Here is an 18,580-nt window from a genome sequence, read left to right on the forward strand (position 1 = left end):
AATGACCTGTGAGGTCTGGAGGGTTCATGGTGTGGCAGAAGTTCAGAAATGTAGTCTGGCATTTAAACCATCCAGCGCTTTATAAACCAACAGTAGTCTTTTCAAATCAATTAGTTCACCGACAGGGAGCCAGTGTAAAGATTTGAGAACTGGAGTGATATGCTCCACTTTCTTCCACACACACGCACACTCTCTCTCTCTCTCTCTCTCTCTCTCTCTCTCTCTCTCTCTCTCTCTCTCTCTCTCTCTCTCTCTCTCTCTCTCTGGAACTGGAACTGGAACAATGGATTTAGTTTCTATTTGCTAGCTTGTAATGAGTATAATTTCCGTCTCATTGGTGGGCTATGGACAGAGAAATGGTACCATCCCAAAGTGAGATTATAGACCCATACTGTATATATGGAGATAATATATTCTTTTAAAAGTGAAGTAGTACTTTACTTTATTTGTTTATTTGGACAGCAGTACACAAAAATAAATATATATACACCGGATTTAGCGGTGATGCAAATTTTCATCTGCAGTCGCCACAGAAAATAGAGAACAAGGAACAATATAAATACATCAAAATGCAACAGCGGCGCATACAGTGCTTCATCACAATGAAGTTGAATAAACACCATAAATAGTACAAGTAAATTAGAAAACACAGTCGCAAGGTAAAAGGGATCTGCAGTCAGTCCGGGACCATGCAGTCTGGTTGCAGGATTGGCACTCTAGTAACTGATGATAAGTTTAAAAGCAGTGAACGTTGGACAGTGTGGGATGGTACTGTAGCTGGTACAATGGCTGCCAGTGTTTAGGGTTCCTGAAGCAGGGATGGGGTGATGAGTATCAGGGGCGTCACAAGGGTGGGAAAAGTGGGTCTGAGTTACTAGGGCCCAAGGTGGAGGGGGCCTTAACTCCCTGAGTGCCAAAAACGTCTTTTACACACTTTTTAATAAGGGTTCCTGGTGCCAAAAACGTCTTTTACACACTTTTTTTAACATGAAAAAAATAAACTTTTTTTTAAACTCAAATTAAAAAATGTCACTTATATAGGTGTATATACAGGAAATGAGCGCAAACTTGATATAATATGATATCATATCATATCATATCATATCAATTTTGCACGTATTTCAAATATGACATATTTCCTCTATTTTCCTTTTACACCAGATTATATTATAAACGTTTTGGCCATTATCTCCATAACCGTTAATCGCCGACCCAACCATTCTATGTTTATAGCCCGGCCGTGCACGCTCGTGCACGTTAGCCCTTTAGCCGAAATTAAACAAAATGGCTGGCATCAAGGCCCAATAATGTCAGGCATTCACTGAGTTAATTATGTTATGCTTTAACTATTGAAAATTAGCAGATATACAAGCTCACAGCGCGGCACCGAGTGCAAGTCGTAAGAATGTGTGCAAGTATTTGAATATATGTATTTTTTATTTTTTTTGAACAAAAGGTGTTTATTTGCCATTCTGTCTCCATAAACATTCACAAAGTTATCAGCAAGTTATCAGCAAATAATCCACAAATAATAATAACATAAAAGCAAAATAAAAATAAAGATAAACACAAAACACACACATCGGCAAACATTAAATAAAACAATTTCGGAATTTGGAAGAAATAACAGGACATAAACTTGGAATCAGAACAACACACACTCAAAATCTCACAATAGCATGGCAACTACATTTACATTCATACAGGGAGGTTCAGATAGCATATTACCGGGGCCCAATTCTTAAGGAAAACATCGAACTTCATCTGGAGCTTAGCAGTGATCTTTTCCATAGTGTACACTTTAATCAGTCTCGCGTGCCATTGATCAATTGTAGGTGGTAATGATCTCATCCAGGCTAGGGTGATCATTTTTCTAGCTATCAGCAAAAGAATATTTAAAATGTAGACCACTTGTTTGTTAGCCAACCCCTCCGGAACCACACCAATAATGTACACTTTGGGGTCTAATGGTAAGTCTATCTTCAGGATAACCGCTATTTCCTTGCGTATTCCCTCCCAATATTTTTTCAGTTTAGGACAGTCCCAGAAAACATGGGTGTGGTCACCAATCTGTTTGCAGTCCCTCCAACACAATGTATTTTTTAAGCGAACATTTGTAACTCAAATTTTGCTCCTGGGGGGGGGGGGGGGGGGACCCTAGAACTAAATATTTTGAGATGGGGGGTCCGTGGCCAAATACATATCATTTTGGGGGTCCTTCACATGAAAAGGTTTGAGCACCACTGACATAGAAACATAGGTTTTTCAAAAAACCTTAGAAGGATTTGAAATATTCAAAGACTTTTCAATTTTTTTCAGAAATAGCAGATCTACAAGCTCACAGCCGCGCTGTGAACTTGTAGATCTGCTATTTATCAATAGTTAAAGCACAAAATAATGTGTAACATTCATGGGGGGCCGCAGTGAATCCTTGTACCCAGGGCCCAGAATTTGGTGTGACACCCCTGATGAGTGTGGATGTATCAGACCTTATTCACTGCTGCTAGAACTCCACAGCATGGAGAAGAGCTGAGTGTTCCATTAGTGCATCCTGGACCATCCTCTCCTCTCCTCTCCTCTCCTCTCCTCTCCTCTCCTCTCCTCTCCTCTCCTCTCCTCTCCTCTCCTCTCCTCTCCTCTCCTCTCCGGACAGGTGGTTCATGCTTCACTACTGTGTGTGTGTGTGTGCGCGTGTGTGTGTGTGTGTGTGTGTGTGAGAGAGAGAGGCTGACAGAAGGTTGCGTGTGTGTGTGTGTGTATATAATTAGTTGTGCTGTGTATATGTGACTGTTGGGTTGGTGCGCGTGCGCGTGTGTGTGTGATGGTAGCGGGTGCACATGGGTGGTTGTGTATGTCTCTGATTGTGTGTCAGGGGCCTGTGTGTGTGTGGGTGCGCGCGCACGTTTGCGTGTCCACCAGACAGTGATGGAAAGTATCTAATTATATTTATTCAAGTACTGTACTTACTGTACTTCAGTATTTAAAAAATGTCATACTTTAAACTTACAGGCTACTCCACTCAGAGGCAAATCTTGTACTTTTTACTCCACTACAATTATTTGACAGCTAACAGTAGCTACAGTAGTCACATATTTAGATTATTATTACAAAATTTACATTAGCCACTGAAGCCCTGTTTTGTACCTATATATGTAGAGTTAAATTAAAGCTATACTGTGTAAGTTGCTCAACTAGTGGTCAGAGCTGTATAGCAAACTGCGGTCGCGTCCGCGTCTTTCGGCCGTTTTTCGCCGCGGACCGGGCCTCTCGCCACCGCGTCCGCCTGCAGCTGGCCGAGATCTATCTTTAGAGGGGTCCCTGGTTCCTGTGCGCTCAGGCATTCCGGAGAAACTGACTCCTTCACCCGAGTATGTTGTTGTTATGTTGAGGCAAGCTACTTCCTGAGAAGTCAGCAAGATGCGCCTGTGATTGGCCGGTAGTGTACCATGTGTTTATGATCGGCGATATGATTGGTCAACGTATACACATGATGCAGATGATGTCATTTTGCCGCGAAATTCTCCCCCCCTCACGGCTCATAGAAAACATATAAAGAGAAGGCTTTAGAAGCTGAAATTAATGGAGTGGGGGTTCTAAAACTTTAGCGATTTAACAGTTAGGACAATTTTAAGATTTGTTTTATAAAAAAAGTTACATGGTATAACTTTAAAATGTTTTCCTGTGTACAGTAAGCATATTTCAGGGGCGTCACAAGGGGGGGAAAAGTGGGACTGAGTTGATAGGGCCCAAGGTGGAGGGGCCTTAATTATTTTACGCTTTAACTATTGAAAAATAGCAGATCTACAAACTGTACGCACAAATCTGCTATTTTTGAAAAGTCGTAAAAATGTGTGCAAATTTTTGAATATATGTTTTTTTTAAGCGAACATTTGTAACTCAAATTTTGCTTCTTGGGGGTCCCTGGAACTATATTTTGAGATGGGGTATCGGGGCCAAATACATATCATTTTGGGGGTCCTTCACATAAAAAGGTTTATATTTCGATCCCACATGTACTTTTTTGTACTTTCAAGTAAAAATTTGAATACTGATATTTTAAGAGTATTTTTAAAAGTAAAATAAAAGAAATAAGTACTCTGTCCACTGGCCGCGAGTGCATGTACGCGCGCGGGTAAAAAACAGTGGCCACTTCACAGCCCAGCAGCGGAGCTGGCAGCCTTAACGACTCTCTGTCCCTTTAATGGTTTAGCTTTTCCACTGATGCATGTAACGCCAGGCCAATTAGCACTAAGTGATTTATTGTGGCTGAGCGCCGCTCCAGTCCAAACAGACAGGGAGGGGGGAGGGGGGCGGGGGCCAGGGGGGCCCTGGGACGGGACGGGACGACGACGCCCCCCCCCCCCCCTTGTAAACAAACACAAGGTAAACACTGGCCATGTTGTTTTCTCCCCTGGCGGGACCCCCCTCCCTCCCCCTCTGTTTATGTCACAGCACAAGAGCCAAGTAAATCAGTCAAGACCCAGTCAGTACGTCCACTGGCTGCCGTGAGAGAGAGTGTGTGTGCGTGCGCGCATGTGTGTGATTCATAGACTTGCACGTACAGTACCTGCTGCCTTTGTGTGTGTGCGTGTGTGGTTATCTATTGGTTCTTGTACTCGTGCGTGTCTGTCTATATGCTCATCTGTCAGTCTTGACTCTGTCCCTGGTGTGTCTGTGTCACACACGCACACGCATACAAAAACAAGTGTGGTTTTATTTCTAAAGTATCTGTACGGTCCCTGTTGCGTTGCGTGTGTGCACGCGCTGACCTATAGTACACGTGGGTGTGTTCATTTATATGTGCCAACCCCTCCACACACACACACACACACGCACACACACACACACACACACACACACACACACACACACACACACACACACACACACACACACACACGCGCACACACACACGCACACGCACACAGCACCACCACTCAATCCCCGGGGGTCTGTCTATATTTAGTTGCCCTCAGCCAGCCAACCAGACAATGGCATGCTGTGTGAGGCAGCCTCTCTTGCGTGCGCACGAACGCACGCACACACACACACACACACACACACACACGCACACACACACACACACACACACACACACACACACACACACACACACACACGCATACACACACACACACACACACACACACACACACACACACACACACACACACACACGGCAGTCTGTTAATTTTCAGCTCTCCTCCTCGCTAGCCGTTAGCCAGTTAGCTGACAGGTCCCGGCGGGGAGCCGGTAATGGCTCGTTCCCCAGTGCTGCTAAATCACATGTTCCTTGACATGAGGGCCTGCGGGAGTGGGCTCCCCCACTACGGGGTCCAAACTGATCCCTACAGGCCCACTCTTGACACTGGAACACTTCTATTCTGATCCAAACTGATTCCCTACAGGTCCACTCTGACACTGGAACGCTTCTATTCTGATCCAAACTGATTCCCTACAGGCCCACTCTTGACACTGGAACACTTCTATTCTGATCCAAACTGATTCCCTACAGGTCCACTCTGACACTGGAACGCTTCTATTCTGATCCAAACTGATTCCCTACAGCTCCACTCTTGACACTGGAACACTTATATTCTGTACACTGTCAGGATTAAATGAACACTGAGGATTTTTTTCGGTAGCTATAGATTGGGGGTCAAAAAAAGATAAATATTGTTGTTGCCGGGTGGAAACCTTGTGTTTCCAAAACCGTTCGTTTGTATTTATCATTTTAAAATTGATTTAAACTAGTGGAAACAGCCAATCTACAAGCATGCGGTGCGAGGCGTTGTGTGCTTGTAGATCTGCTGTTTTCACTATTTTTTTTGCGCCAGCCTTCAAGGGCCTTGTATGATGAAGCTAGGGCTTTACTTAGCGAAAAAAAGGTACAAATTTGAAACTTGGAGACACGAGGTTTCTGCCCGACAGTAACACTATCGCATATCCGATCTCCTCTCCTCCAATCACTCCTTAGCTCTCCTCCTCTCTCCTCTCCTCTCCTCTCCTCTCCTCTCCTCTCCTCTCCTCTCCTCTCCTCTCCTCTCCTCTCCTCTCCTCTCCTCTCCTCTCCATCACCCATGGTTACGGAGACTGCTATATTAATGTGTCTTCCTGTGTGTTTCGGTCTCCCATGGTTACGTGTGTTCTCTGGGTCCTTGGTTCCATCGTTCCCGTGTCCAGTCCATTTATCCTCTGTTTTTGTACCGACAGCAGTAATGCTGTTACCTCACCACCTTGTCTGTCTGTCTGTCTGTCTGCTCGCATGTTACCTTGCTTTAGGGCTGGAAACCTAGTATAACCCATTATTGAATGCTTTAACCAGTGAAAAATAGCAGATATACAAGCTCACAGCGCGGCACCGAGTGCCGCGCTGCGAGCTTGTAGATCTGCTATTTTTGAAAAAGTCATGAAAATGTGGGCAAATCTTTGAATATACGTATTTTCAATGCGAACGTCTGTAACTCAAATTTTGCTTCTGGGTGGTCCCTGGAACTAAATATTTTGAGATGGGGGTCCGTGGCCAAATAAATATAATTTTATAATTATTATAATTTTAACTTCACATGAAAAGGTTTGAGAACCACTGACATAGTAGTCTCTCAAGAACAGACTAACTGAGCTCCAGTCAAGTGAAAAGTACCTTTTCTTTGACGATGGCTGGCCAGATTGCTGACATAGAAACATGGGTTTTTAAAAAAAAAACCTTACAAGGATTCAAAAGAGACTTATAGTATCGGGTCAAAATTCGAATTTTCACGATTTTTCAAAAATAGCAGATCTACAAGCTCGCAGCGCGGCACTCGGTGCCGCGCTGTGAGCTTGTATATCTGCTATTTTTCAATAGTTAAAGCATAAAATAATGATACACAAAATGTGTACCCGTTCTAAATGGGATAATATGGGATTCAACATGTTCTCTATGATTTTAGTTATTCTAGGTTGTTGGTTTGAATCCACTGCATCTGGGTAAGAGGGGACAACAGTCTATCAAACAAACACATTTCCTCCAGTTTGATATATGATGTTATTTCAAAGCAGACAGTCTGGGCTAGAAGTAAACTGTTGCCATCCCAAAACAGTCCCTAAACGTATTGTCAAGAACAAATGCTACTTTATTGCTTTTTTTTGGTGATTGATTTCTTCCCAATAGAAACACTGTATACAGAATAAAAGCTATTTTAAAAAGAAAAAAGAAAGCTCGAAAAAGTTTGAACAAGAACTGGAATTTCAATCATATGTAAGTTTCAAATACGGTAGTATTTTTTGAAATAACTGGGGAACAAACGGCTGGTTTAAAGAAGTCTTTGCCAAACTAGATTTTTACGATATCATAAAAAAACTATTAACCTGCGAACTTAAAATATGGATGTGCGCTAAAACTGCCGGGAAATAGCTATATTTTATTAACATGATAGGGTATAATTTCATTGTTTTCAAAGCCATGATGATAAACCACCTCCAAAAAGACCACTAGAGTGCGCCATCGTAACACTAAAACTTTCAGAAAAAAACACGTTTCAAGGTTGGGTAGGTGACGTCGCTCCATTGATTCACAATGGGAGATCCTCAATCCTGTTCAATTCGTGCTTGATTGTCTAAAACCACCATCGGTCTGGGCAACGGATCGTATACAGACGCCACGCACAAAATTTCCAAATCAAAATCCGACCTAGTGAAGCTGCATAAGGGACGATGGTTTGCATTGAGCCTAACGGCTAGCAGATGCTATTGTAAACAGGAAGGCCTGGTTTAGCGGTGGACGTCATAATCGTATCCTTTTTTTTTCACGGTCTCGTGTTATAACCAGCTGAAGGTAAGGAAACCGATTTGCTCCGTCGAAATACCCAAATAAATGCTTAAACAATGCTTTTATATAAAAGTCGATTAAAGTCGATCGGCAGGGACGTCCATAATAACAATGTCGATCTGGGAGTCGACCGGCGCTAAGTGAGTTAAATTAACTATTTCATCCACTGTGATAATTCACTTGTTTCACCCAGGTGATTGCTGCCCATAGAGGAGAGTGGGGGGAAGCAGTTCCTCATCAGGGACATCTCCACATGTTTCAGGGGCTGGGAATCGAACCTGGGACCTTTTTAATTAACAATCAATTTAAATGCACTTCAAAATTGTACTTACACCACTGTTCATAAGGTGTGCCTTTAACTCATTGACCGCAACCACACAAGGAACCTGAAAAGATTGCTATGTCTTTCACTGCCTGTCTTCTCTTACCTTTTAACGTGGGCGCTAGAGTTTCCATTGTGCGCGATCGGACACGGACTGTGAATCGTGCGTGTGCGGGCAGTTCGACAGCTTCAAAACAAAACAAACCTGGTGAAAATCCGTCCACCCGTTCTCTATCTGCAAGCTGTGTTGTATAAACAGAAAGCGGATGATTAGTTCCGGCCTATTTTAGTTTTAATATCTTATGTGTAAGGTCACGGTGCACTTACTGTAAACCACGTAAACACTCTAAACTGACTTGAATTGCACCTGTACTTGGACTGTGGTTTTCCCATTACATTTTCCAATAATTCCCCATAGATTCTTAGAAAATAGAAAAGTGCCTGTATTTTTGGCAAATCCCTCCCCCCCACAGAATATGGATGCTGGGCTTTTAAGTGGTTAAGGAAAACATCAATGAAAATAGGGCAGGTCCAAAAGGAAATCAATCACTGTCAATTAACAACAGCAGCAGCGGCAAAACACATTTCTCCAACAGTGTGCTTATTGCCATGCATGTTTAAATCAAATATAAACTAGTTTGGGGAGTCAATTTAGCCTGAAGGCTCCCTTTTTTTCTCCAGAATTGTCCCAATTGACAAAGAGAAAACCAGAGGGAAAAAGGTTCATCAATCATGTTAACACAGGGGCGCAAACCTAAGAAGATTGAAAAAGGTGACACAGCAGGAACAGAGCACAAAAGGCTCTCATAAATAATTGATTTGGATGGCCTATTTTGGGGGCATTTTGGGTTGGTTTGCATACAGGTGACAGCAGTACAAAAAAACTGTACAATTAGGGTGGCCTCCAGTGATGGAAAAGTAACAAGTAACTAAGTACATTTACTCAAGTAATAATTTGGGATGGGACGATATGAACATTTCAGGACACAATTAGTGTGACCAAAGAAATAGCAATTTACGAGATTATCCTCATAATCAAAATATCCCAGACATCTATTACCCTGCGGCGGAACATTCGTCAAAAAATAACCGATCTACATGCCCACAACGCGTCGCAACTATCTTTGGGCAAAGAGATTTAGTAGAGAGTGAAAAAAAAGACTGTATCAAGTACGTTATTTCCAGGTACGTTTTACCAATTATAGAAGGCAAATAAAAGGTGGATTGATCCCAGTGATGACGGAGGATAATTTACTATAATTTACTGTATATATATTTTTTGCACTGTTTTTTTTTCTCTGTTTATTTAATTTTTTTCTCCTGACCATATCTACTGCATAGTACTGTGTTCTATCCGTCTGTCATTCAATGTTATATGAGATACTTCAATGGTTTCCTAGGATCTCCTTTTAGTTGACCTTGTACCAGTGAACTGTACCGTCATGAAACTGTACTTTTTTCTATGCAAACTTCTAATAAAGTCTTCAATCAATCAATCAATCAATCAATCAATAATTCCACAATAAATTTGAATCTCCACAATACGATTAGTATTAGTAGAGTGTTTTTATCACGATAAACGATAACGATTATCGTCTCATCCCTAGTAATAATACGTACAGTACGTAGCATGCGAGCTGGTTCAGGCAGATACACTGCAGAGGATTACATGCATGTGCAGCTCTGTGTGGGCGATCTTGTATGTGACGTGTCAAGCAGCTGAACAAATTGGCGTCTCCTTAAGCTCACCTGATTCATTGTACTTCCTCTGGCTGTCAGTGCTGCCACTGAATGGTTTATGAGCTTTGTTTGCTCCCGGCACCACCGGTAGGGTTTCTCTTTTCCCCTGGGGGGTTGTTATATAGAGGTACGGTACAGTATATCTCCCTGCTCTTAAATGGTTGTCTTCTAATGTGCTGAGCAAGGGAGTAACGTATAGCAGAGCAGGAATTAAATGATTTTTTCCCCCCACGCTATTAATGGTCTTTATCTATCTGACTGAACTGTACGTTATCTGGCTGCATTGTACTTACTGTAAGTTCAAGGTTAGGCTTACAACTGGGAAAAAGATGCAGGTCAGGGTTAGGCATTTACTGTAGTTATGGCTGATGTATTAATAGGTTTGTGCCAGTGTCACGTGGGAACACGCACCGAAAATAGCCGTTCTGCGACTTTGTAGGTCAGTCATTTACGGCTGTACAGTTATGGTTAAAAATGGCATTCATAAAAATAGACATTGTGAGGGGCCTTTTCCTGCTCCTCACAAGAAAATGTAATTGTCTTATCGTGAAAAAAGAGAGAGAGAGGTTTACACAGATTCAGGTTGTGGTTATGATTAGGTATTTAGACAGATTTAGGTGTTATGTTTACAGTTTTCTCTATTTTAAACATAGTTTTGTGGCGAGGTCACACACCGGAAAAACAGCTGATGTACACACTCAAAAAAAAAAAAAACACAGATCGACAACCTCACAACATGTCGCGGCATGACACGTTGAGATTAATTTTTCTTTATTAACAGCTATTTTCACTTTTCTAAAATGATGTCTTCACAAGTATAGTAATAATGTGTGTGTGTGTGTGTGTGTGTGTGTGTGTGTGTGTGTGTGTGTGTGTGTGTGTGTGTGTGTGTATGTGCGTGGATGCGTGTGTGTGTGCGTGTGCGCGTGTGTGTGTGGTCCAGTTGTGAGCGTGGAGAGCAGGGAGCTCCACCTGAACAGCCTGATGCTGGAGGCGGAGCAGCGCGCGGCGGAGCTCTCGGCCCAGGCGCAGCGGGACGGCCTCTCCCTGGAGGCCTGCCACAAGGACAAGCAGCTCCGCGCCTGGGAGTGGAGGTCCAAGCTCTACAAGCGCATGAAGCAAGGCTTCCAGCACGCACGTGAGTTCAGATCTGGAGTAGCGATGGGACCATAACGGTTATTTTCCTTTATTGTGATGGGGAAAAAAACAAAACACTAGCAATAATCGTAATCGTGGAGATTTACATTTATTGTGGAATTGTCCTCTGTCATGCGCTGGGATCAATTCACCTTTTATTTGCCGAGCTGCATTATCTGGTAGCACCTAAACCCTCTATAATTGGTAAAATGGATCTGGAAATAACGTACTTGATACAGTCTTTTTTCACTCGCCACCAAATATTGCCAAAAAGATTTTCAGGACTGCACAACGTGTTGCGACACGTTGTGAGCTTGTAGTTCGACATTTTTTTGGCAAATGTTCCGCCCCAGGATAATGGATATTGAGGAATGGGGATATTTTTATTATGCCGATAATCTTGTAAATTGCAATTTCTTTGGTCACGACTCACAATAATCGTGAGTCGTGAATTCATATCATCCATTCCCTAGATGAGAGAGGGAGAGATGAGAGAGGGAGGGAGGGAGAGAGAGAGCCAAGGCAAGTGTAATTGTATAGCACGTTTCAACAACATGGCATTTCAATGTGCTTTACACAAAACACTAAGCAAAGGAAACGGATTATAAAAGGAGAAAAAGAAAGAAGAAAAGCACTAAAAGCACTGTCCCTATCACACCTATCTCCTTAGGCAAAGGAAACAGATTGTAAAAGGACATTTTAATTCAGAAAAAAAAGAAAAATAAGTTAAACACCTATCTCCTTAATAGGAAACACCTGTTCAGGACACAGCAAACCAACTTAGTATGAAATTGGCAGTGGTAAAAACTTTTGATTTAAAAGAGTTGCAGCAGACCTGCAGTTTTTGAGAGAGAGGGAGAGGGGGAGAGAGAGACTTAGCCAAGCGTCAGATACTGCAGCAGTGTTAGTTGGTTGTAGTGAATGTCTGAGAACCCTTGGTGTTCTCACTTGGACCACACACACGCACACGCACACACACACACACACACCCACACACACACACACACACACACACACACACACACACACACACACACACACACACACACACACACACACACACACACACACACACACTGATCACAGCATGAATGCCCTCAGTGGACTAGAATGTGACATTTTGTACCATTACTGCAAAACAGTAGGAAAGCTGAGAGGGAGACAGCGTAGGAGAGACAGACCGTAGGAAAGCTGAGACGGAGACAGCGTCACCGACGGCTGTTTGGTTAACGATTTTGACTGCTACAGTATAGAGATTACAACATGGCAGCCGTACTCCGCCTGGCGTTGCAGTCTTGAAAATCGTCAAGCTTAAAGTCACTAAAAATCCCTAACTACTCCCCCCCTCTGTGGGCAGCACTCAGCTAGGTGAAGCTTTAAGCTGATGTTCCCCTGTGGGATGTGATAGGTATCCAAACAAAAAATAAATAAAAATGCCACTGGAGTAGTGAGGTGGTGTTTACTGTACTTGCAGAAACACATTGTCCTCTCGCTGTGTTTTGGTGTTTTTACTGATTGTTATGGCAGCCCCAAAACATCCCTGTCTACCGAAGCAAGCAAGCAGTTGAAAACCCCAAAATACAGCGAGAGGTAAAAGTGTTTCTTCTGCGGGAGGCTCGAAACGTCCAATTCCACAATTGGGAGTATTATACTGGTGTGCGGATTGTATTATTTTTCTACCGTTGATGATTTGATCCAGCACTCAGCCCAGCAGGGTATGGGATGTGATTGTCCTCGTCTGTTTGATGGCTTTTCCATATCGTCTCTGTTGTGTCGGAACCTCATTATATCTAACTCCAAAACTGTTACTTTTCAGCAGATCTTGAAGCTCAAAACTTGAGCCGCGCTTCGAACTCATGGATCAAGTACGGCATACGAACAAACACAAAAAGTTAGTATATGGAGATAAGTGGCTTCTGCCTGACAGCAACGATATAATGGAAAAGCAAACAAAAAGCCGTCCTAGAACTTCATGGGGTTCTGGAAGGTTTCAGGTTAAGGAGTGTTCTGGGTTTACCCTTCGTACTGTGAAAGAGCCACATGGTCAGATGACGCACCTTAGGCTAATGCAGGGGTCTTCAACAGGGTGTCCGGGACCCCTAGGGGGTCCTCAGAGCTACTACAGGGGGTCCTGCAAATCTTTGTGTGGTAGAAGCTTTTTTTCTCCTTTTCTATATTAATCACTAACCTGAGAACAAGAAGAATATTAACCTGAGAACTTTAGCCAAAAATAGCAGATCTACAAGTTCATGACGCCTCGCGCTGCGAGGTGTTGTGAGCTTGTAGGCAAAAAGCAAAGAGGTTTTGTGTAGAGAGGGAAAAGAGAAGACTAAGTACAGAGTGAAACGTCAAGTTTATTAAGTATTGACGGTTCAAGTGTTTAACTATCTGGAAACACAAATTGACATGAAAGCAAGATACACTGATGGTGTCAAATGATTAAACTATATGGTAAAATGGGTTGTTGGGGATCCCTACTTCATCTCTCTCTCTCTCTCGACTAAGGGGTCCTAGGCCTGAAAATGTTGAAGACCCCTGGGCTAATGAGTTGGTTTTCCATGACCAAGATTCAAACCCCCGACCTTGTCAGAATGTGATGGCCACTAAATGCCTCATTCTGATGGGATCATCATTATGGCTGTGTGTGGCTGACGTATAGTGTTTGTGCCCCTGCTCAGGTGCCCCGGAAGCCCCGTCCAACGTGCGTCTGAGCGTCAGCAGCAACATCTCCCTGAACATCAGCTTCCAGGAACCGCTCTGTCTCAACTCTACCGTAGTCACCAAGTACAGAGGTGCACGCACGCTCATACACACACACACACACACACACACACACACACACACACACACACACACACACACACACACACACACACACACACACACACACACACACACACACACACACACATACAGATGTATAATCGTACATTTTCTACTAGAATATATTAACATTTCTCATGTGTCTCTCTGTGTCTCTCTCTCTCTCCAATGTTGAATTGAGACTGATGAGTGTTGTTAAGGTCTTTAAGCGCAATCAGCCGTCTTTTGAATTTTAATGAAGAGAAGGTTTTGAATTTCAATGAAGACGCGTGCACACGCACACACACGCTCAGTCGCATGCGTAGAGAAGCACATAATATTAGCATACAAAAGGGCAGCAAGAATAATGTGTGTGTGTGTGTGTGTGTGTGTGTGTGTGTGTGTGTGTGTGTGTGTGTGTGTGTGTGTGTGTGTGTGTGTGTGTGTGTGTGTGTGTGTGTGTGTGTGTGTGTGTGTGTGTGTGTGCGCGTGCGCGTGCGTGCGTGCGTGCGTGTGTCTGTGTGTGCGCGCGTGCGTGCGTGTGTCTGTGTGTGTGTTATGTAGTGGAGTGGAGTTGTTTAAAGGATTTCTCCTTGCTGGCTGGAGAGACGATTCTGGACAACCTGCAGAGTCTGAGATGTACTGTCAACAACCTGACCACGGTGAACGCACGCACACACGCACACACGCACGCACGCACGCACGCACGCACGCACGCACGCACGCACGCACACACACACACACACACACACACACACACGTACGCACGCACACACACACACACACACACACACACACTGTTTTGCTGCATTAACTAGTTGTATTGTAGTTGAATTGTTGATGTTATGTACTCAGTGAATACAGAGTCCTTGAGCCAGCTACTGTAGTTGCCTCCTGCTCTGCTGTGTATGGATGTGACTAATAATAATCCATCCTCCTTTCAAGTCTTTAGAGAGGGCAAAGCTTAAATGATACAGTGCGCTCCATTGTTTGCGCACTCCACAGGCACACTGTGGAGTTGAGTGTTATGTCGTCGCTGTCGTGCAGAAACCTCGTATCTCCAAGTTTCAAATGTATATGTTTTTTCGTAAAGTAAAGCCCTGCTTCATCATACAAGACTGTCGCACAAAACTAGTGAAAACAGCATATCTACAAGCACACATCGCGAGGCGTTGTGTGCTTGTATTGCTTCTATTTGTGTATTGCTTCTATGTGCTTGTATTGCTTCTATTTTCACTATGTTAAAAAAAAAATTAAATAAAAAATGGGAAGGTTTTGGACATACAAGGTTTCCACCCGACAACGACGATGTATTGCTTGAGAGTATTATTACCATCCCATTAACACCCTTTTCTACTGATTCTAAATAGCAGATGTACAAGCTCGCAGTGTGGCACGAAGTGATGAGCCGCGAGCTTGTATAATCTGCTATTTTTGAATAGCCAACGGAATAGTCTAAAATGACACAGATCCTTTCCCGGTTTTAATGGGTTGATCATTGTTAATACTTGGTTAATACTTGCTTGTTTGAATGCTTGATTCTGAATGGTCAATCGAGGTTCAGGGTTCGACATTACTATCAGCAATGTAATTCACAAAGTAAAAGGCATGTGAAATTCTTTGTGATCTAAAAAGAAACAGCACAGCAGCTATAGTCTCAAGAGTTAAAGGGGCCACACACCATGCTTTTAAAAATATATATTTTACATAAATATTGGTCCATGATACGGTTTTATACAGGTTTTAGCCTAAACAACCACTTAGATATTGAAATGGCATTTTCTGTCTGTCTCTAATTCCAAGCCATTTCAGAAGCAATACCAAAAAGGGCGCTGTCTTTGGGCTAAAATTGGAACGATACAGAGAAGATAAGCATGGTACCATGGCACCATGCTAATCTTCTCTGTATCGTTCCAAGTTTAGCATGGCACCATGCTAATCTTCTCTGTATCGTTCAATTTTTGTTTTCGTTCCAAAAAATGAAAAATGTGAAATTTATGGTGTAGTCCCTTTAAACATTACAATTATGTGTTAAAACCTCAATGTGATCTGAGTTAATCACCGAATTCAGTGGTCTGTCATTTTTTAAATACCGTAATAATTGTCAAAAAACGGATTTTAGTATTGTTGCAGCGTATGGTTGTATTGTTTCAGTGTATGGTTGTATTGTTTCAGGGTATAATTGTATGATGTTAATCATTGTATTGTTGTACTATATTGTTTCCAGGGGAGGTTGTACTATGTCCGTGTGTGTGCTTACAACATGAAGGGCTGGGGCCCACCAGCCGCCTCCCTCCCTCCCTCCGCCTGTCCTTCTAGTAAGTCATTGGTTCTCAATGTGTAGTCCGGGGACCTCCAGGGGTCCTTGGGGGGGACCAAGAGGTCAAAGTCAGTTAATTTAGCCTTACAATCATTGTAACCATCGTTTTGTCATATTGCAAGCTCACACGAGCCTGCAGATCTACTTTCTGAAAAATCGAAAAATGTGACTATATTACTATATTTTGAAAGCAATCATTTTGAACTCAAATCTTTGCTTCTGGGGGTCCCCTGGCACAACGTATTTTAAGATTGGGGTACATAGCCAAATATGTATTATTGTGTTGGGTCCTTGAAAGTGTGTGTTGTCCCTCCATCCCGATACTGCAGTGATTAATTTTAAAGCACTTCAGAAAGAACACACTGCAAACTGTGCTGGTCTGGAGGGGTTCTCCATTAAATAAGACACTCTTTGTATCTAAATCCACGGCGTACAAGAGCACTCTGCAATGTCAAGAACACCAGATCCTTATCTCCCCATTCTCCACTGTCTCTCTCTCTCTCTCTCTCTCTCTCTCTCTCTCTCTCTCTCTCTCTCTCTCTCCGCACACACGCACGCACACTCGCACACACACACCACACACAAACACAAAGTATTACATTAAGGAACTACAGTATGTGTTTTAGTGCTATCCTCTGGATTTGTATTGCATGGGATGACGTCTGATAAAATCAATCAATAAATCAACTCGGCTCTGTCATGGTAATACTATTTGCTGTGTAGTGACGGTGTGTGTGTGTGTGTGTGTGTGTGTGTGTGTGTGTGTGTGTGTGTGTGTGTGTGTGTGTGTGTGTGTGTGTGTGCGTGTGTGTGTGTGTGTGCGTGCGTGCGTGCGTGCGTGCGTGCGTGCGTGCGTGCGTGCGTGCGTGCGTGCGTGCGTGCGTGCGTGCGTGCGTGCGTGCGTGCGTGCGTGCGTGCGTGCGCGTGTGCGTGTGTGTCAGACTGGAGGGAGTGTGACGGCAGGGAGCCCAAGAGGAAAGGTCACATAGAGGCCATGGAGAGACTGCTGCAACAGGTCCGCGCCACACACACGCACTACTGCTGTGGAGGTGAGTGCACGCACACACACACACACACACACACACACACACACACACACACACACACACACACACACACACACACACACACACACAACTGCTGTGGAGGTGTGTGCACACACACACACACACACACACACACACACACACACACACACACACACACACACACACACTACTGCTGTGGAGGTGGCATGGAAAACTATATGGAATCTATGAAAAGGTTGTGGGTCCCTACTTCATCTCTCTCTCAACTAAGGGGTCCTTGGCCTGAAAAGGTTGAAGACCCCTGCGTTAATAGATCAATATTGCTGTTGATGAGGAGCACCCCCGGTGGATGAAATGGTACAGTCCCACTGTGAAATGGTACATGTGAAATGGTACAGTCCCAACGGGATGTCCTGACTGTGTGGGTTAGACTGGGATCAGTTCTCCGCTAATTTATTTCCCTGATCGAATAGGAATGTCGATGTCTGGCAAACTGTAATTTGAGATTATAATCGTGCATTGACTGGTTATTGGAGCAGTGGCCGGCATTGCGAAGCTGTGTGTGTGTATGTCTGTGTGCGCGTGTGCGTGTGCAAGTGTGCGTGCAGTGGTGTTGTTCAGAGAAATTAGTCCTAATATACAGTGTGTGTGTGTGTGTGTGTGTGTGTGTGTGTGTGTGTGTGTATATATATATATATATATATATATATGTATATATATATATATATATATATATATATATATATATATATATATATATATCGTCACTGTCGGGCAGAAATCTCTTATTTCCAAAGCACAAAGTAGTGAAAGATCTACAAGCACACAACGCCTCGCGGTGCGAGGCTTTGTGTGCTTGTAGATCGTCTGTTTTCACTAGTTTAAATCATTTTTAAAATGATAAATGCAAAACGAACGGTTTTGGACATACAAGGTTTTCACCCGACAACTATATATATATATATATATATATATATATATATATATATATATATATATATATATATATATATAGTTTGATGTGTGTTTGATAGTGTGAGTGCGCACATGCGTGTGGTCATCATAGACTGAAAGGTTGCTGATGATGACTCACTGTAGGGTGCGTTTATATGCACATTCAGAATGCCATTCAGAATGAACTTATTCTGAATAGAGCTTCATTCCCAAACGTTTACATGGGACCTGAATACAAGTATCCCTCATTCCACTGTCGTTTACATGACCAAAGGATTCATTCGGAATAGAACTTTGGGCATGCGCAAAGTAAGCCTACTTCAGGTCGGAGAAGGGGGGGGGGGCAGTTCAGACAGCAGTTCATTCCGAATGGAGCGTTTATATGACAAATCTATCCCGATTGAAACGGCATAAACCACCTCTTCAGACCAGAATGAAAATTCATTCGGGTCAGACCGGAATGGCAA

At 43.1% G+C, this 18,580-nt stretch overlaps 1 protein-coding gene across 1 annotated transcript in view; it reads left to right on the forward strand.

Annotated features, from left to right (window-relative positions):
* Positions 1–18,580, forward strand: part of ankfn1a (ankyrin repeat and fibronectin type III domain containing 1a) — a gene marked incomplete at both ends in the record, with an annotated part of 215,853 nt that overhangs the window by 154,918 nt on the left and 42,355 nt on the right. The window contains 5 exons of the mRNA XM_080747348.1: positions 10,816–11,010; positions 13,688–13,801; positions 14,376–14,473; positions 16,039–16,129; positions 17,073–17,180. Of these exons, the coding sequence (XP_080603474.1) occupies positions 10,816–11,010; positions 13,688–13,801; positions 14,376–14,473; positions 16,039–16,129; positions 17,073–17,180 (606 nt within the window). The remainder of the gene's footprint in view (positions 1–10,815; positions 11,011–13,687; positions 13,802–14,375; positions 14,474–16,038; positions 16,130–17,072; positions 17,181–18,580) is intronic.

This window comes from Nannobrachium achirus (assembly GCF_963921795.1).
Source record: "Nannobrachium achirus genome assembly, chromosome: 18".
Taxonomy (NCBI): domain Eukaryota; kingdom Metazoa; phylum Chordata; class Actinopteri; order Myctophiformes; family Myctophidae; genus Nannobrachium; species Nannobrachium achirus.